Below are 21,096 nucleotides of genomic sequence, written 5' to 3'. Positions count from 1 at the left end.
TGTTTAAGGCTAAAAGAAATCCCCAGAGCTTCAAAAATCTCTCAGTCGAGATATGCATATGTGTCAGCATTGATAGCACACACATACACACATGCACACACACAACCTGTTTACGCCCCTGGCCCCAGTCCCCACCCCTGCTCATAGTCCCATATCCTAGCAGAGAGCTCATCCACAATCCACCATGACAAAGGGAAAAAGCTGAGTGCAGGATATAATGCTGCCACTGGCTGCCAGAGTGTGTCCAGCACAGTGCTTTCTGCAGATTGCAGCAGTTTGAGCTAAACCCCCCCTCTGTCTGCTCACTATAGATGGGACCCGGGTGGGTGGGTGGGTGGGGTCATCAGTGTGTGCGATGACCAGGGTGGAGTTGGCAGCTTGTGTTTGGTAACATTGGTATGACTGTGTAGCTTCACAGCTGGGCAGACATATCCCCAACCTTAAAGCTAAAGAATCACATGACTCCAGTCCCAGGTATGAGGATGGTTCTCTGTGTTGACCTCAAATAGACTGAGGCAAGGACAGACACAAACTGAGAGAAGTTTACTAAAGATATATTTAACAGGTCAGAGTAAACTAATGCTACTACATACAGCATTATGACAGTTGTGCTATTGAATGTAAACCCTTTCTAGTAAACAAAAACAAACATTAACAGGGTGTAAGAAGAAGGAACACTTACATGCTAAACACAATTCCAAGTTCCTCCTCTATAGCCTTTACAGTTGCAAAAGTTTGCTGTACTTCAAAGTTTTGCTCATGACCACTGCGTAGATATAAACCTTATTTTAAAGAATCTAAATCATCATTCTATGCTATGGGTTAGGTTTGGGTTAGGGTTAGGGTTAGGGTTTGTTTTAACAGATGCACTTGGGTTTGTTTCCTTAATGGCAACTATTAACTGACGCTCTGATAGCAATTCTTCATCCAAATTTGGCCAGGCATGGAAATCTTTCTCTACTAATTCAAATTTTGCATCTCATTTGTCTCAAACAAAAGCTACAGTTCAAATCGTTTGACATGTTTTTAATGCATTTATTGTTGTGTTTAACAGATTTCATGTTAACAGTTCTAGCTGCCTTTATGGTTAGCATTGGCTTTGGTAGAAAATCTATATAAATGCATTTCTGAAATCAACCACTGTATCCAGGAATCCACAAAAAGTGGGGGCTTCCCAGGCAAGTCATAATAACATGAAGAGAAAAGGGAGAAGGTGCTGAATGGAGAAAAGTGAGAAAATTCTCACGCTTTTCTGAATGAACTGAACACTTTACACCTATCCTCACCATAGACTCAATTCAGTCTTTATGAGACTGCTCTGTAAATGTCATCAGAACAGCAGATTATCTGAGTCTGTTTGCCCAGTGACACATGTGAAATATGCAAGTCAATACAAAACATCGTTAGCTTACTATGTTATGTTGTCTTTCTCCCCTGACTTCTCAAAACCCGCTGAAGCTGTGTTTCACCGTCAAGAAGAAAGTTTGGTAGCTGCAGTCTGCAGCCACCAGCACTCCTGGGTTACAGTCCGAGTCCGGTCAATGTGACCTACTAAAAGATATTTATATCCTTTCCAACACTTTTTTGAGTCATCTCCCAAGGACAACGATGCTATTTCGGTTGTGGTTCTTGCTCATCCTCTATCTCTCCCGTCCCTTTTCTTATCTTTCTCTCTCTCTAAACTAGTTGCTGGAGGTCACCCTGCTGCTCCAGTTTAAAATGATATAATAATTCGACAGAATGAAACCAGGACGGTGAGGAGCCGTGGTGCCACTATGGTGCAACGTGACTCACTGAGCTCATAGGATGAGGCAAATCTATAGAGGGAGGCAGACAGACAGCTTTGTGAGTTATTAAACCCATGCCTTGGTGTGCAGCTCAGCAGACAAGCTGCTTCGCACACAGTTAACATCTCTGCATCACATGATAACATTATGGTGTTATCCGTATGTTACTTGAGAGCATTTCCAGGTGAAAAATAATCAAAAGAAAACAACAGGTGTGGGAGCCCGAGCAGGAAAAAATAAAGCCTTCAGACCAATTTTGATGCTACCAGAATATCCTAATTTTAATCATAATGTCTGATATTGAGGCTCTTAAATGGAGGGTTCTTTTTTTTTCTAACACATTTAAAGTATAGTGAGTGATCTTGTTAAAACATAGACAGTATAACAGTGTGATGATTATGCTGAATGACTTCATGATAACTGTGTATACATTATAGTATACTGTGGATACTGCAACCAGATAGCTACATCTGTAGACATTTGGATTTAATTAAACAGATGGACATGCTGTGAAAGGTATCGTGTATAGACATTTCATCCATCATTGAGCTTGTTACTTTCACAAAGAAGGAACCTCATAGTGCACATTCAATCTCTAAAAGCAGATTAATCAAAAAGGCATTTATTTGTCATTCATGCATAAAACATCTACAGTATGTTTCCTCCACAGCTAAAATTCCCCAAAATTAGCACAAATCATGCATTTACTGAATTGCCAGAGCAGTGGGATACACATTATCCCTTCTATCAAGTCACACACCAGAAATAAACCTCTGCATTTTGCCACCAGAGCTGCCGACACCATTTGCAGACTTGATGATAGTGAGAACCCAGCTTTTTTTGATGGAAAGCATATTCAATATTGTACATGTGTACCAGCAGCTCCCTCTAGTGAAAGGTATTGTGGATTATTTTTATTATTAATGAGTGCAGGAAGGAATAAGTCAATTAAATCACATTGCATATGAGAGGAGTATTGATTTGGTTTGATATTTGATTGTTTGATTGATAAAGGCAACTATGCCCTTTGATGACTTGATTTTTTTTCCCCCAGTTTGATTTATTAGAATTAAGATAAATGATGCACTGTAGGACAGCTTGTGTGACAAGTAACAGCTAACAGTGTGTAAAAGAGCATGTAATAGATTGCAGCAGGTTTGTGTGTACAGCACATCACATGATTTGCAGTGATTGCAGTACATCACATCACATGGTGTGCTGTGATGTGCTGCAATGTAACGAGATCTCCTCTGGTGTGATGTGATGGTTTGATGTTCATTGCTGGGAAGCACATCACATAAGAGCATGTCACATCACAGCACATCAAAACACATCACAAAATATCATACCACATCAGAAGACATGATGTCAAGTTGCAGAACATCACATTACAGGACAGGTCCACACGTCACATCATCAATGGACAGCGCATCTTTGATGGAGTGAGATGTGTTGTGATATGTTGTGCTGTGATGTGATGTCTTGAGATGTAATATGAAACAATAGATAAATGGAGAGCAGCACACATCCCATCAAAGCACAGCACATCTCTAATGGAGTATGATGGACTGTGATGTGATGTGATGTGATGTGATGTGATGTGATGTGATGTGATGTGATGTGATGTGATGTGATGTGATGTGATGTGAAGCGAAGCCCAACAATCTGCAATGTGATATATCATCATGAACACATCAAAGCTCATCATGTCATGGGAAAGCACCACCCAGCACAACACATTGTTGACTGTAACAGACTGCAATGTGATGTGATGGCCTGTGATCTGATGTGATTTGAAGCCAACCAATAAACACCAAAGCAGATGACATTGACAGAGCTGCTCAGAACATCACAGATGAAGTGTCCAGTGATGTCATGTGATGTCATGATGTGGTTTGAAGCCAAACAATCAACACGAAAGTAGATTACATCACATGACATCACATGACATCATCACGTGTCATGATGTCATGTTCTGTGGTGTCATGTCTTGTGCTATGTTGTGATATGATGTCTGCGATATAATTTGAAATGATGAATTAATCAAAGCATGTCACATCGCAGGACAGCAGCACACATAATCAGTGATGACTTTGATGGGGTGTGATGGACTGTAATGTGAAATGATGTGATCAGATGTGATGTGATGTGATGTGATGTGATGTGATGTGATGTGATGTGATGTGATGTGAAGCAAAACAATTAACACCAAAGCAGATGACATCACATCCATGCTCATCACATCACAGAAGCACAGAGAATTGTTCAGTGACATCACAAAGCCACAATGATCCAAAAAGAGTGTCCAGTGATGTCATGTGTTGTGATGTGATTTAAAAAAAAAAAAAAAAAAGATCAACATCAAACCACGTGACATCACATCAAAGCTAATCACATCATAGAGACACGGAGATAAAAAAAAGAATAGTCAACTGATGTCATGTGCTCTGATGTGATTTGAATCCAAAGAATCAACATAAAACCACATCACATCAAAACCAATCACATCACAGAGACACAGAGATTAAAAAAAATGTCCAATGATGTCATGTGCTCTGATGTGATTTGAATCAAAACAATTACCATTAAAAGTGGTCTGTGGTCTCCATCACGCAGGCCTGAAATGGGTGTCATGATTATCTGCCTATTTTGGCAATAATTTATTGCTCCTCTTGTCCAAACAATTATTTAGACAATCTCTTATAAGAAATAAACTGTCATAATATGACAATAAAGTCATAATTTTATGACAATAAAGTTAAAATATTAAGATATTGAGAATAAGGAAGTAATTTTATGAGAATAGTCATACATTTACCAGAATAAAGTCATATTTTTACAAGAATAAAGTCATAATTTTCCAAGAATTAAATTGAAACATTTGGTTGATTGTGTGGCACGACAGTGGCTACCAGCGAGCTGCTCTTGCTCTTGCCTGTTTTGTTTACTTCCGTTGAAGGATAGGTACCCTTACACAAGATTTTGGGCAAAATCAAGATAAAAACACACTAAGCCAACAAAGTTAACTGAAAATGACTTTGTCTTTTTTCCACCAAGGAAAAGCTAGACTTGAAATCAGGTTCATTCAAATGAACTTGGAGTCAAGCCAATAAAGAAACACTGCTGCAATTATACATTTTTATTTTATAGTAATGTGGAAAAATACTGTATCAGTTTCATTTAATTGTAAACATATTGGACATGAGTAAAGAGAAAACATTCATGGATGGATAACAGTGTCAACAGGATGAGTAAAATGCCTAACTATTACAAATATTTCGGTTGAAAGTAAAATAACGAGGTGAGTGTGAATACAGTGCTCCACCAGGAGTTAGCTTAACACCATGAAGCCACAAGATGGCGCTGTTCTTCAGGTAGCTGAAGTCATCTGTAGGCTTTGTGCTCCACTGCTGCAGTCACCACCCCACTGGCATTTTGCCTGAAGTTGAGCATCCCACACTGAGGTTCTTCTTTTGTCCTCATGTCTCAATGCAGTCATAAGCATTCCCTTCATTTTCCCTTAAATTCTTCTGTCAAGGTCAGTGAACTCGCACTGGATAAAGTAAGAAAGCATGTTTCCAGCTTCATATTGCTTTTTTGTTATTCTTCATCATCAGTTATGACTGTTGTTCATTTGATTCTGGTTTCCTTTGGATCTGGGCCAGGTAAAGAGCTGCTCAATTATACCAACGTCAGTAATTCCTTCATTATTGAAAATGTTATTCTGCATTCAGTATATGTTGAAAATATTTTTAATAGTTATACTTTTTGTTTTGTATGTTCACTGGTCTGCTTCACTGACTGGAAAACTTTCTGGGTTACACTTGCAATCAATCAGAATTAAGTGAAGTTAAGTTTGCCAATTAAACACTGGCTCTAGGTCAATAAATTGTCATTCCTCACCAATTTCATAGTTCTTTTCAAGACACAACTTCTGAAATTATGGATCTGTTGCCTGTTGCAAAATTTCCTGGCTGAGAAAAGTAAATTGGTCTTTACAGACCACAGCAGGGAGGAGATAAAAAGACAGGGATGATTGGAAATCTTGAGATATTGCTAAAACGGTAAACATTTATAAATAACATTTTTCAGGGGCTTGAGATTACGCTATCATCCTAAACTGGTGGGGTTATTTAGTGACAATAAAGAGAACTTCATCTCTCTCAGACAACTTATCATAATTAATGGAAGCAGTCAGTGGCACTAACATCTCCAGGAAATGACAATTAGCAGCACTGAAGGAACAGCAAACTTCCTCTCATTTTAATACTTCAAACATTTCTGTTTATGGTGACAACTGCATCCTGAAATAAAAAGAAAATGTTTCTTTATGCTGCAAAATATCTGGTTTGAAATTATTGCAATGGTTTGGGATGTAACTGAAGGAGCAAAAGAACACTCACTTTCAGCACTATACAGTAAATATCAAAATAGCATGCAAACAACAATATGTAAAATTAATTACATTTATGAATGTTACAGATTTGTACATTGAAGCAAACAAGTACAGAAGTAAACCTAATGGAAGACCGATGGAGACCCTGCTATGTGCTGGTTTATTTGCTTTCTAGGCGTGCTTGAAAGGCAACACTGAATCCTCCACAGTGCTGTCCAACATACTGCTTAAACTGACTGTATCTGGATTCTGAATGTGTCTGTCTGATCTGTTTCCATTACATGTTTTTCAAATGTGTGAGCAAAACACCCCAAAAAACAAGAAAAACAAATGCATGACTGGTTGACATCTTTTTTTAATTAAACTCTTCTTATCTCAACGGCGTCTTTGGTTTTCTAAATACTTGCAGCAATCATGACAACAGATTTGAAACCTTCTTGGGTTTTGGAATAAGCTAAATTTAGCAAATATTCCCACTATATCCACTGCTAAGTGCATGACCTTTTTTTTCCAGCTTACAGTCCACTGAGGTGCACATGTCAAATTATACAAAAACTTCAGGTTTCTCATATTTTACATCAACAAATAAACAGGGTTTGGACAGGGATCATTCTTCAGAAACTGCTGATCCATAAGACAAACTGTACAATAACACAAAGTCAACAATGTGTGGTTAAAAAATGCAATTAAGATAATGTCAATTTAGAATAGAACATGAAAGTTTGTGGACTTAAATGGGAATGTAAAAGGGAATACCATAACATGTAAAATACTGAGTGGGCTTAAGGAGATAACAAGAATACAGATAGATCTTTGAAACACATTTCCTTAATAAAACAAGAGGTGGCTTGAAAATCAGAGACTCAGATTAAGAACGAAATATCAGTGTGACAGGGAGTCCAATGAAAAATAAATTTAAAAATGCACAATTAAAACTTAACAAAAAAGCAGCTTCAAAAAACAATAATTACAAGAATGTTTAACAAACAAACATATTCCTTGTCTGTATTGATTATTTCTTTAAAATGTGAGATGGAAAGTGAAAGAGGAGCTGACAATGATATGTTTTGTACATTTCATATGAGCCATTGAGCTATGATTTGGCTCCTGATGAGATCTCATGTTTTTAGGTTCACTGTGTGCACACAGTCGCCTGTTGGTACTGTGCGACAGAGGTGTATGTACAGCACGTGCAGGGTGTTGAGGTGTGTTACTGTCAATGCAGACAAGCGTACTGACACACAGAGGTTACCGAGCTCTGCGACGGACACATATGTTTGGCCTGCGTGTGGCCACAAAGCCGTGTTTGCAGAAGCACTTGTATGAGCCAGCAGTGTTCACGCAGCGAGAGTTCTTGCATGGACTGACACGAGCTCCTGGTTCTGCACACTCATCAATGTCTGAAAATAAAACAAGACAAAAGCACTTATCAGTGAGCGTAGGCTGTGACAAAGAAAATCAAACATTGCTCAACAGAGCTAAATACGAAGCTCTTACACATATTAGTCCATATACCTATGTTGGCTACTGTATATTCATTGAAAGGCAATAAGCTAATTAAAAATGAATGAAAAAGAGGTATTTTTTTAAAAAACAGCAAGTACAGACCTATACAGCGGGTGCGGGAGTGGTCCAGCCTAAAGCCTGTGTTACATTCACACATGGTACCCAGGTAGGAGCGGACACAGCGGCCATTTGCACAGCTGCATTCATCTGAATCCTCCTCTGAACTGTCACCTTTTACAGACAACCAGGCAGTGGAGGAGAGGAAATGTGGGACAGAAAGAGATTAGAAAATAGGGGGTTGGTTTAGGGCAAATAGATGAATGTGTCTGCAATATGATTGTATGTTGACAAGCTTGAGTATGGTTTTACCTGGGTTGTAGTTGGCAAAAGCTGCCAGGAAGTCCTGCTCACCATCAGACTCAGTCTCCAGATGCATCTCACACAGACGGCTGAACATCTCTGAACACAAGGAATAGATGCATTTTGAGCTCAAATAAAGGAAAAAAGCTGTAGTCGGCTGTCAAAGTTGAGCAGCCAGTCAGGTCTTCAGTCACCTGAGTTTCTGGGTGGACAGGTGTTACACTCAGGCCCCCAGCCACGTCCGTAGTGACAGCAGCACTCTGAGTAGGTCACCACCATGCCATTCCTGGGCTCGCTGCAGATCAAGCCCTCATCAACCTGCAGGAAGCACACGTCCTTGTGGGCTGCAGTGCGATCTGGGTTAGAAAAAAGGAGGATAAAATACAATCATTATAGGTAAAATGTAAGAATTGAGGTATAAGATGTACAATGTCCTTTCCATTTTCGCTACAGTACATAGTTAAGTGTAGGAAGCCACAGTGCACCAGTCCTGAGCTCTAAGATTAATATCAGATTTAACAGAAACAGCATCATGCAAGCCAGTGAAGATGTCCACACACAACAATAATACTGTACTGTAACTTTAAGAATAAATGTAATTTCAGGAGTATTCGGGATGTGAAGCTGGAAATTCTGATAATAATAAAGAGTTCACTTTGATTGTGACACCAACGATTAGGATATATATATATACAGTAATGGGTGTTGGTCACATGTTAGATTATCTCAATAAATGTTGCATGCAAAGGTGACATAGACCTTAAATATGGAAATGTGTGTGGATCAGAGTGACGCAGCAAGTATGTCCACCAAATGTACCCATCCATTTGATCTCTGTACACAATTATTATGGTTGGGGCTAACAGGGGTCAAGGGCCTCATCAAGCCTGAATCAGCCAAAGCCACAAATTAGTCAACCCCACAACACACTGGGTACCTGTATAGCCTACAGCAGCCATAACACTTTTTCAGATTGCTTTATCATGCAGACACATCAAAAGACTAACTAAACCTAATACACACTGTGCTGTATGGAGATCTGCTCATGGCACATGGAAGCTAATATGCTTTAATAGATTAAATTATTTATTTTACACTTACACTCACTTACTGTAAGGAGCTACAAACAAATGTTAAAGTTACCAAACTGTATAAAAACAATATATCTACAATTGAGAACAAACTTTACATTGCTATCACACTTTAAGTCACTGCCATGTCCAAAAGTGTTAACGATATAGGACATGTATGTGGAGTTTATATGTCTATTAATATGTATAGTACATGTGGCAACTTCATAACAATTATCAGAAGTGACAGATTGATCATCTATGATTCCTCTGTGTCCACTGGGAAAAAAAACTGCTGTAATTCTATAAAGCATAAGATGATGATGAGATGAGATGCCTGATTAGCTGATTACCTGCTTAAAAGTAAAACATGGTGGCGACTGGCAGTGTTGCTTGATTGACATAAAAGAATAACAGTGGCTGCATGTGTTGCATTGATGATGAAGATACACAGACAGTTTAGTCTCGTTACGCAAACTGCTTACCTTACCTGATCAGTATGCTTAATATAATCGTGTATATAGCAAATTATAGTGTACAGTGTCATTTTTTGTGTGCTGGTTACAATGTGTCACCATTCATGACATTCATTACTCAGTAAAAAATGCAGTCCACTGGCATCAAAAAAAAAATCAAAGTACCGTGAATCACATATCTTACATGCAAAATTGTCACCAGTGAGCACAGGCCATTGTTTACTAAATGAGCAGTTTTCAAAGGCTGAGTCCCTTTTTCATCTACCAGAACAAATCAATTTTATCATCTCTAATAACACAGACAAAAGAGACACAAATTGTTTTTGGAAAAACAGACATGCAGGGTAAGTAAGAGATAAAAGTAATTACTTTTCCTCACACTGAACATACTCTGATATTGCTTTGTGTGCATTAATGTGTACATTTGCTGTGTATTTTTAAAAACTACAACAAAGCGGTATGTTTCCAAGCATGGGATCTGTGAGTGGGTAAGTGGGAAAATGGCTTAACATACAGCCAGTGCAGGCCAGATGGGACACAAATTGGGAGGAGTTACAAGGAGCAACATGAGCGGCAGATGTTGACGTAAGCCAAAACTCATTTTGATGGGTCATGCTCAGGTGAGCTGACACTGATTTTACCCACCGTCATAGACGCACTGTTTCAGCGCTGCACTGAAGGTGAGGGGAGGGTCGCAAAAACAGTGAAAGGAGCCGGGCGTGTTCTCACACCTCCCATTCTTACAGTACGAGGGATCCTGGCACTCATTCACATCTGCAAAGGGCACCACAGACACTGGTTACAGTATGAACATCTGCTTGGGGCCAGCTCTTAGTCTGTAGGTGGTGGACACAATAATAATAAAGAAAGAAACTTGTGCTACATCATGAAATTCAGTACAATAATCCTGCAATAAACTAAACTGTACAATGTTCAGTTTTTCCTAAGACTGTGACAAAAATAATACGTTGATTCAACTCAATGTTAACTGTTGAGGCTGTAGTGTGTAATGTTTTCGTATTGCACTGCATTATTTAGCCATCCTCCTTTACGTACCAGTACCAGTCAGCTTTAACAAGTCACAGGGAGTTGAATCTCACAAAAACTGAACATTTCAAGCCTCAGATCCAGCATTCATTGCAGGGATATTGTAGTCGTTTGGATAACAATGTACAGTGGATACTACTATTGTGTCCGCCCCCTGTATGCTTTCAGTTTAGGTTTCTATCATAAATGTTGCATGCAAGATTCTGCTTATGACAAAATGAGCTTCAGTCATGCATAATACTGTAGCTGGTCTCTAGTAAACATGCAACCACATTGCAATATCTGCAAAAAGGCTGCAGGTTAAAACAGGAAGCATAGTTCCAGAAACACTGAGGAATCTTTTATCTGCCAAGAAGTTGGAGGCAGTTTGCAAAGAAAATGATACTGCCGTGTGGGCTAGTGTGTACTGTGGCGTGAGTGCAGCAAGTTTCTAATCTCTACTTGTATCTGCTTTTTCTTGAAAGTTGAACAGAACCAACTATGGTATCACCAGACTGAAACCTGGAGAATGAGGGTCTAGTACGCATCTAGAAGGCCTGATCAAACTAGAGATCTAAATAGAGTTTTACAGCTCTTTGAAGTCCAACTGTTCTAAATCCAAGTCATTACAGGACAAGCATCATTCCCATGAATTGAGTCCCAAGAACTCTCTACCCAATTTGAAACAGTTGGCCAAATGCTTCCTCAAACCAAGTTGGTTTCACACTCATCAGTATCCATCCACCCTTCCATTATTCGTGCCATGTTTGTAGTGGTAAAAGGGAGTCCAGGGCCATCCGTACCTCAAATTCTCAAGAGCCCAGGAATTATCCTGAACTAACAGGTTGGATGTGAGATGTTATCTGGCAGCTTTTCTCTGTGTGAATACTAACAAAAGCAGGCTTTCCAGGTGGTCAGACTACTTCAAGTGGCCCCATTAAAAGCCAAGGTGCAGCAGCTTGATATGGAGGCCCCTTTGAAATTCAGCCATTTATCAGCACTTAGCATTTTATTTCTGTTTTTAACATCACAGCCAGCTACATTGCATTATTACAGCCACTGTCTTTTTCCAGAGGCCAATGTCAAGATCCTAAATAAGATCGCAAGTTTCCTGAACTACTCTGCTTTGGGCTGGTCTACCCTGATGAGTATTCTCTTTTGAGGGAAACACAGCCTCAAACGTGGATGAACTGATTTTTGTCTCAGCTGCTAAAGTAAACACTGATGGACACATACTGAAAGGACAGCATCATCCGCAAATAACAGCAGTCGCTCCACACTCTCACCAAAACATGAATTTCCAAACCTTGGCTAATTTTTGTCAATTAATATGACAAACAAAAGAGTTGAAGGACACTACTTCAACATGTCTGACCTAATTGCAAAAATGCAAACACGTAATCCACCAAGGAACAAGAGTTTACCACAAAATAACCTCTGGCAATCAGGTCATGGCATGGCCATCTGCAATTCATCCTTAGTAGTTGCTCAATACTCACTATATTTGCTTCTGCAAGTACAGCAGCTGCAACCTTCTTTCTTTAAACAAGGGGCAATTTAATTTTCAACCTCTGGCCATGTTATCAGCAAACCTTGACTCTGGTATCTCTCTGGTCTGTCTGGTATCTGATGCAACTCAGCATCAGCTGGTGATCTGTTCAGATGCTCTTCATCAATATAACCAAAACACTGACTTTTTGTGAAACAACTACAAAAACTACTTCTCTTCTCCAGGACAACATAGCATTTGGCCAGACACAATATTTTTCCAGTGTTTGAGGTTGATGCACCAGCAATTCAAACAGAAGTCACAGTAAATAATGAATGCAAAGGCTGCACACTTGAGTTATATTAGGTTGTGGAATATGTGAACCTTTGTGAAGCTGGACCTCCTCTGTGTGGGGATATAAGTGGGGTATTTTAACTATTTCATACCTGCCTTTCATATGTTTATGGGAACTAAAACAAATATGAGCACTGAGCTGCATAAACAACGACACATCATGTGCTGATGTGACACATCATTTACTTTGTGCGATTTGGTTTAGGATGGCTCTATAGTACTTCTTTCAACATCATCAACCTGGAGTCACAGTAGGTAAAATATACAAAGGGTACTTTCAGGGCTGTTCCTCAGCAATATAACGTGACAAACTCAAAGTGATTAAGATCACAAAAACCTTCTGCAGAAACTTAAAGTGTGAAGAAAACACTTAATACATAATACAGCAACACATTCAGCATGCACGCTCAATATGATGATGTTAATGCTTTCTAGTCAACAGATATTAATACCCTGATATCTAATCTCACCTCTGTGTAGTCCGATGACATCTACAAAAAAGTTTCTTTCACCTTCTTTGTTCAACTTGGCACAGAAATCAGTTTCGTCTCACATTTACTGCCTCCCACAAGCACAGACAGCCAACACTATGATTTCTTTGTTTTGTTTTTTCCGGAGTAAACCACTGCCTTGTTGCTCTTCATAACCCTCCTACTGCAAAGAGTCTGCACTCACCCGCCTGCTCCTCGGGAGTCACACAACTGTTGCGATCAGTGGCCAGAGTCCAGGGTGGAGAGCAGATACAGTAGTACGACCCTGGAGTGTCCACACAGTGGCCATTCTTACAGTTGGCTGGGTCCTCACACTCATTCACATCTGCAGAACAAAAAGGTTGACTCATAGCTCAAGATAATTTTCCCAGTAGTTCTGTTAATGCAGTATAATCTGTCAGGGACACTAGGAGAAGATATTATTTCACTCACCTGCTATTGCTGCCATCACACACCTCTTCTTGTTGGAGTCTGGAGTCCAGGGCCGGATACAGTTACAGTAGAAGGACCCTTCGGTGTTGACACACTGACCATTGGTACACAGAGACTCATCATGGCATTCATTCACATCTAAGAGAGAAGATGCATCCATAAAGAACAACATGAATCTGTTACCAAGCATCTACAAAACTGACCTGCCATTATAAATGTACATAAAACTATTTTTTGAGATGGCATTTTATGGCGTTTGTCTGAGACTCTTACCAATGCACTCGAGAAGATTGCTGTCATAGTAGAAGCCCTGCTGACAGTAGCACTCGTAGCCCGGCAGCGTGTTCTCACAGCGACCCTTCTTGCAGATTTCATCAGCAAACAAGGAACACTCATCGATATCTGCAGACAAGGATGGCAAAATGTCTTTTCCAGTCACAGACTGACACAGGGGGAGTTATGGTAAGTGTTGTTCAACAGAATGAGAACAGTAACCAATATCAGGAGTGACTACAACTGTAAAGATAGGAACTGACAACTTATTTGGACAAGGACAAGTACAAATGTATTTAATTCTGGTACTACTATAATCATTTGTATATTATTTCTGCAATATATAACAGAACTTCTATGCAAAAGCAGGAATATCTTATCACTGTGTACCCCTGGCGTATGTGAATATAGTAAGTTATAATATCTACCATGGTAAGCAGGCAGACTGTACAGGAGTCCTTCATCATAGTAGAGGCCTCGCCCATTTGGACACAGGAAGTGGAACTCAGCTATGTGGAGAAGACCAGGCAGGGTTTAATAAACAGTACATAAACACAGATACAAATATGACATAATGACACACAATGATTTTACAGAAATTTAAATATAGTATAAACATCCAGCCCATAATTCTCACATTATTATCTCAATAACTTGATTATATAAAAATAAACAACAACCATCATTGTGCATGCCCTTGTTAGTTCCGTATCAAACACACTTAACTACATACCGATCAATAACTGCTGCGCATGTACAGTACTGTATGACTTGGTTGAATGTGTGTTTCCTTGTATGATGCTCTGTCCTGTATAAGTACCTGATTGGGAGACAGGACAGGGGTAGATCTCACAGTGATCTCCCCATCCCACCCCAATGGAGCAGCAGCACTCCTGCTTGGTGACGTTGGTGGCCAGGACGCTGTCGCAGAACACAGTATCATCGAGGTTCAGGTAGCACTCCTTCTTCTCGTCCATCATTACTCGAACTGCTGCAGGAGCAAACAAAGTATGTGTTAGGAAACAGAGGTTCTGATAAGCAAATCCAAAGGCTGGTCTGGATCTCAAATGGGCTTGACCTTTCTCTTAATTTTAATGGTTTAAAGCTTGTAAATTGGTTCATATAGAATATAAGATTTGGATATTTATGACCAAGGATTATAACTGTTTGGCTTTTAGGCCTCTTCGCCAAACAATTATGTTTGGTTTGAGTTTGAACTGAAATGTTTTGGGTTTGGGACAAGCAGGGATCAAATTCAGGCCTGGTTAAAGCTCTAGGATAGATGTGGGTCTCCAGTAAAGCAGAAGGAATCACAGCAGGCTTACCCTCACAGCTGTGTTTGTCCTCTGACAGGACATAACCATGATTGCAGACACACAAATACGTGCCCGGTCTGTTCTCACAAGAGCCGTAGGGCTGGCAGAGACTTCTGTCTGCGGCACATTCGTCCATGTCTGAAAGGGAAATCACACATGCTGCTCTAAGTATTTGTTTCAATCCAAACACCATCTGAGTTGCAAACAAAACAGCCTTCTTTCAAAGTAAAGTGAGGAAACATTTGGTTATTGATGGATTTCTTCATTTTAAATATTAGCAAATGTAGTGCAAAAAGCATGTATGCTATTTTTTACTTAAAATCTTATTATGCAATGTTTCATCTTTGAGATATGTGTAAATTACACCTGTCAGTGATCTGTTCTCAATGGAGTAAAAGATTGAGTGTTTATTATATGGGAAACAGTGAAAAGCAATTGTGCCCAATTCTCCTTGGTCTTTCAACATAATCTCTTAAAAGAGATCGAAAATAAAACTTGAAAAGATTGTGAAAGATTAAAGATACTGTAAATAAAATAAACTTCAAACTGAAATTCAGCTTACTATCTCCTGCATAAGAGCGAGTTACTAGTTACCAGGAAAATGACAGAGAGCATCCTGTTTTCTAATAACAGTCTGGCTTTAACGATCTGAAGAGACTGACCTTGGCATCTCCTGCCTCCGACCAACGTGTAACCCTTCTGGCACTCACAGTGGTATGAGCCCATATTGTTGATACAGCGGCCCCTCTGACAGTTTGATGGCCTCTCACACTCGTTGATATCTAAAGGGAAAGTGACAAACACAATGTTGGAATGTGACACGTGTGGTGAGTGGTTTTGAAATTTATTAATGAACTGGTCAAAGCCAAACTGAAGCCAGTCACTCCTTGCTTTGTCAAATATTGTCTATTGAGTTTCAGTTGATAATTAACTACATATTTCTGCTGTGTGAACAATCCTAAAATAGAGGATTTCCTGAATAATTCATGCCTTCACAGTGGCTGCCTTCCTGTGTGCGCTGGTATCCAGGGTAGCACTGACACTGGAAGGAGCCTTCTGTATTGATGCAGTGGCCATAAGCACACAGCCTGACGTCCTCACACTCATCAATGTCTGTTTGGGAAAAGGAAAAGCATGCAAACTATGTAAGTGATTGAGAATTTCTCATTACATCTACCATAAGAAACTTAGTCTGGTTAGGAAAGCGTTACTTACCACTGCAACCTTTGCTGTCTGAAGATGGGAGGAAGCCCTCATTGCACAGGCAGCGGTAAGTACCAGGGAGGTTCTCACAGCGCCCATTAGGACAGATGCCAGGCTTCTGACACTCATTAATGTCTGGTGAAATGAGATGAAAAGAAGGTAAATCATTTGGACTTCTGCTGATTTCAACTGCAAATTATTGACTCATTTGGAAAGGCTAGTTTTAACAAGGCCTGATGACATTAGTCTAACACGTTTCACTGTAATAATGCCCAAGACACTGCTGGCACAACATTAAAACAATAGGTCTGGATGCAAAAGCATATTTAAGAAGTTATTCTGCTCTGTACTAATGAGTATAATTGGCTTTTCTTTGGGCCTCTGCTGCTGAGTCAATGTAGGTAAATTACTGCTCATTGTGATCGATGTTGTCCATTTTTCGCAGAGCTAAAATATATCCATATTGCCAGTCAGACAATACCATTTTAGCATGATAATAATGGACTCCATTTGGCAGTATCCCACAAAAACACACACACTGACTGAATTTGTCTGGGTTGCACTCACCATAGCAGGTGCCGGCCCGGGCCTCGTGACCAGGCAAGCAAGGGACGCACTCATAGGAGCCTGGTGTGTTCTCACATTGCTCGTTGGGACAAGTGTCGGGATTCAAGCACTCATTTATGTCTGTAATAAGTAGGAAGAAGTTTCACATACACGTTTGGATTAGTCACAAGTATTCACGAACACATGCAGGGCAAAGACGCAAACATATTATAGAGACACACATAATAAGTATTGTGTCAGTGGACAGACAGTACACTAATATCTATAATGCCATAATAATCAGTGCCTTTGTACCTTCACAGACTGGATGACGGTGTGACTTGCTCCTAAAGCCGCTGTGACATTCACATTTATAAGAACCGGGTAGGTTCACACACTGGCCTCCGACACCGCAGATGTCTTGCTTAGAACACTCATTCACATCTGCAAAACAGTAAGGATGTAGCCAACGCAGGATCTGATAACCTACAGAAACAAGACACCTTCAAACCTAACTTACCTATGCACTTAAGTCTCCCATGCTGCACCATGTGTTTATAACCCTGACGACAGAGGCATTTGTAACTTCCCTCTATGTTGACGCAAAGGCCTCTGCCGTGGCCGCACGGTTCTGTCTCACATTCATTATTATCTGCAGAACAGAAGAGAGGAGTGAGAAAAGTGCACTGACGACACACGATGAAAGCAGCGCTGACGATTACAGACAGACGACCGGGGCTCATCAGGCTCAGATGACAGGCTCTGATTCCTGGAAGTTTTCCATCACCGATCCTAACTTCATTCCTTTAGTGATAGTGTGTAATCGACTAGCTCTTACTTGACTATCACATCCATTCACGTCACAGCTAAGTTTACAAATCAATATATTTCACTCCAAGAAGACTTACTGTTTGTGTTCACACCTCAAAATAAGTATAAAAGCGTAACCAATAAAAAATAGATCTATATTTTTGGCTCAGTCTTGAAGGGATTTTTAGATGCAGAGACATTATTTTCAACCAATCAAATTCAAATTGTACACCATTGCAGTTAGGTTCACAGTTTTATGGCACATCTGCTTTTTTTATACCTTATCTATTTTCACATTTGAGCATCACCACTTTTCCCGTGACTGCTAAATGCTCACATCTTTCAAACTCCATAAACTCCAGTTTGTAATGCAGGCTTTCTGTTTTCTGTTCTGTTTCTCTGTTTTCAGTCTCAAGCGCAACCTGAAATGTTTTCCTGTGCAATTGTATTCACAGGTAAAATCATCCTCCTCATGAATAAATTGTTGCCCCTTGACTAAAGCTAAACTTTAAGACAGTTGAAGAGGAAACTATTGATTTAGCAGCCAAATTAAAAGCTTTTTATATCACACAAAATCAAGTTTAATTGTGGATGCCAAAAAATGATTGGAATTGTCATAAGTCATGCATAAATTATGCAGACCAAAAATAGTTGTAATTATCTGTCTAGATATAATTACAGAGGTGAAAAGGCTTTAACAGTCAACATGCAAAAGGTATGACGAGGATCAGATAACAATCAGAAACAGCCAGCTTTTTTCTGACACACATCATCATGTGTGTTTTATGTTTTTTAATCCTTCCGATCGTGCATGGAGCTTTGAGAAGAAAAGCTAGCTTGAAACAAAAAACAAAATAACTTCCTGGAACCAGAGTGACTACTGTTTGCCAGGGGATAACCATGCACAAGAGACTTCAATGAGAAATTTCTTGTGGCTAGTCATCACCGTTCCATCCCTGCACCACCGTCCCTACCATTGTCTCTTACCCTCACAGATGTTCCTCTGCGGGTTGAGATGGTAGCCAGGGTGACAGTGACAGATGGGGCCGTTCAGGCTGTTCTCACACTCCCCATGGCCACAAATGTTCCTGCTTAGCCTGCATTCATCTGTCTCTGCTTCAAGGAGGGAACAGAGAAAGAACCAGCATCATATATATACATGCATATATATATACAGATACATAGATGTGTGTGTGTGTGTGTATATATAGATATATCTATATATACACGTCAGACTTTTTCACATCAAAGCCAATGACAGGTGTCATTGTAAGAGAAATTGTATTGAATTCTTAAGGAGGACAGAAGACAGGTTAGACCAGATTTAGAGTAAGAAAGCTGTAAAAGCAGAACTTCTAAATAAAGACTGTTTTGTGGCTCTGGTAAGTGCTTACCACTGATATCTTTGGAAGGAATGTTTTTTTCTTTCTATGGACATTTTTATGGAAGTGTGTATCACGTAACCTGCTTTTAAATACCAGCGCAAACTGTACTGTAGTTATGCACTTGCTTCCATAAAACACGAAGAGTGTGAATATAGCCTTCGGGCTGGTTCATGCTTCACAGCTGAAAGCACACGACATGCAAAGTGTCCAAACCCATCACTTAACCATTAAAGAGGCACGCATCTGACACGATTTAGCTCAGCATTAAACTGGACTTGCGCATCCACAGGGATTGCCTCGGTGTCTAAATAACTCTTTTTCATGCAGTCATAAATTATGTTTATCATGTGGAGAAAGTCAACATGTCATTTGTGTGCACCCAAAGCTCACCACAATATCTACTCTTACTGGGTAATGCAGAGAGCAGGGTTTTCCAGTTTGACGCGCTTGAAACATGAACCGGCCTCGAAAGAAGTAACTCTCTATAAGCTTCATGCAGAATAGACGTTGGAGTGAGTCTGAGGCTTGCAGGGAACTCACGCAAGACTTTTGTCTGTGTTTCGAAGGGGTCATTGCCTGGGGTCAATCTGATGATTGTTGGAGGGGTGGGTTTAACAACTGTGGATCCAACAGAAGAGAGATGAAGCGGACAGACTTCAGGAGGAAATTTGACATGTTGAACATTAGTAATGGTATTTTGGTCTTCATCACACATGGGCAACATTTCTCTAAGCTAGTCTATTAGTCGCTGTTGCAGCAAGACAGAAACTTTTCCCCCCATTGTTACAGCCAAAGTACATGAAACACCAATTTCAAATAAATGTTCACTTGTGTTTCAACATGTTCTATCACTGGAGTCATGGAACATGAATCTGACAGGTGAGGTTAGAGGTGAGTTTACCCGGCACACGAGGACTGCTGGTGCTGGTGGGAGCCTGCTGCGCAGCAGTTGTTGTCTCCAGAGGCCTCTCCTGTTTGAAGGGGATAATTAGATGTCAAAACAGCAAAAACAAGCAGTTATTATTACTGCATCAAAGATGGAAATAATGTCTTACCAGCTGCTTTGGTTCTGAAAAGAAAAGAGATAGAGGGGGATTAAAACTGAGAATTCACGTGATCCGTGCAAAGGACTTGCAATAGACGTGTTAGAAATGTTTGAGTTTGAATGTAGTGTAAACAGTACTTGAGGACTCACCCTCCTTGTCAGGCTTCCGGGGGAAGAGGAGGGGAGGGAAGGCCACAGTCTCTCTTATATTTTGGAGAAAATAGCCTTTCCCAGCAGGGCAGATCTTACTGAAGGCCACTGAGTGCCACACGGAGAAAGAGGAGAGGATTTTTTTCAGAATTTAAAAACTTTAGCAGCTTAATTGCTGTTCAGATAACAAGAGAATCTAACACAACATATCGAAACTTGCTTTGAGTGAACGAGCTTTGAGAGTACATCCAATATGTTAGTCAAATTTATGACAGTAGACAATGTAGACAAACATATTAAGTACAGAGTGTATTGGGAAACTGATTTATTGCTCCCCAGTTCACATTAACTATCAATCCAATACAGAGAGCAGAAACTTCACACATAATGAATAACAGGTCCATTCTTATATCCTTACATCTCCAGTTTCCAAGTTTGTGTCATCAGGCACTTGAGCTGCATAATGACTTGAAATAATCATCACCGTACATTATATCAACCTTAATGAGTATTACGATAAACTCTTTCATTTAGACTAAACCACACATGGATGAGATTAACATGAATTTAACATTTTAAAGGAGTAAGAACACAAAATCTACATGCAGCGAAGAGAGATCATTTAATACAAACCTATGGCGAAATGATGCTGTAATTGGGTTCATAAAGAAGTGTGTTTACATGTACATGAGGAGACAGGTTTTATCGTGACACCATAATACCTCAGCTTGCATCTGCATCCACTCACCTGTGCCCACCTGAGGACATCTCTCACAGTTGGGTCCCCAGGCTTTGCCCACTGTACAGCAGCATGTCTCCTGGGTGAGGTGGGGAGGCAGCGCGTGCTCGCAGCCCCTGGCCTCGGACGCCATCAGGAAGCACTGAGCCTGCTCTGCTGGAGACTCTGAGAGCGGAGACAATGGGGTTTCATTTGGGAATGAGAATCCCAGTTTGAAGTGAGAGTTTAATGCCATTCAAGTG

General features: G+C 40.1%; 1 protein-coding gene across 4 annotated transcripts in view; it reads right to left on the bottom strand.

Moving 5' to 3' along the window:
* Positions 1-6,625: 6,625 nt before the first annotated feature.
* Positions 6,626-21,096, bottom strand: part of ltbp3 (latent transforming growth factor beta binding protein 3) — a 32,221-nt gene continuing 17,750 nt past the window's right edge. Inside the window, exons 7-29 of one of the 4 annotated variants that reach the window (XM_070983535.1) lie at positions 20,864-21,019; positions 20,116-20,223; positions 19,976-19,989; positions 19,822-19,891; positions 19,461-19,538; positions 18,523-18,651; positions 17,246-17,377; positions 17,041-17,169; positions 16,747-16,866; positions 16,192-16,314; positions 15,967-16,089; positions 15,639-15,758; positions 14,986-15,114; positions 14,481-14,651; positions 14,089-14,169; positions 13,661-13,789; positions 13,388-13,525; positions 13,140-13,280; positions 10,241-10,369; positions 8,244-8,405; positions 8,059-8,148; positions 7,792-7,920; positions 6,626-7,583 (exon numbers count right to left, since the gene is read on the bottom strand). In XM_070983535.1, coding sequence (XP_070839636.1) covers positions 7,432-7,583; positions 7,792-7,920; positions 8,059-8,148; positions 8,244-8,405; positions 10,241-10,369; positions 13,140-13,280; positions 13,388-13,525; positions 13,661-13,789; positions 14,089-14,169; positions 14,481-14,651; positions 14,986-15,114; positions 15,639-15,758; positions 15,967-16,089; positions 16,192-16,314; positions 16,747-16,866; positions 17,041-17,169; positions 17,246-17,377; positions 18,523-18,651; positions 19,461-19,538; positions 19,822-19,891; positions 19,976-19,989; positions 20,116-20,223; positions 20,864-21,019 — 2,753 coding nt within the window. In that variant the 3' untranslated portion in view covers positions 6,626-7,431. The remainder of the gene's footprint in view (positions 7,584-7,791; positions 7,921-8,058; positions 8,149-8,243; positions 8,406-10,240; positions 10,370-13,139; positions 13,281-13,387; positions 13,526-13,660; positions 13,790-14,088; positions 14,170-14,480; positions 14,652-14,985; positions 15,115-15,638; positions 15,759-15,966; positions 16,090-16,191; positions 16,315-16,746; positions 16,867-17,040; positions 17,170-17,245; positions 17,378-18,522; positions 18,652-19,460; positions 19,539-19,821; positions 19,892-19,975; positions 19,990-20,115; positions 20,224-20,863; positions 21,020-21,096) is intronic. The other 3 variants (XM_070983536.1, XM_070983537.1, XM_070983539.1) reach the window with 3 other exon arrangements.

This window comes from Chaetodon trifascialis, chromosome 16, assembly GCF_039877785.1.
Source record: "Chaetodon trifascialis isolate fChaTrf1 chromosome 16, fChaTrf1.hap1, whole genome shotgun sequence".
Classification (NCBI taxonomy): domain Eukaryota; kingdom Metazoa; phylum Chordata; class Actinopteri; order Chaetodontiformes; family Chaetodontidae; genus Chaetodon; species Chaetodon trifascialis.
Note: the sequence above shows the minus strand (reverse complement) of the source record. Positions and strands in the feature narration are given on the sequence as shown.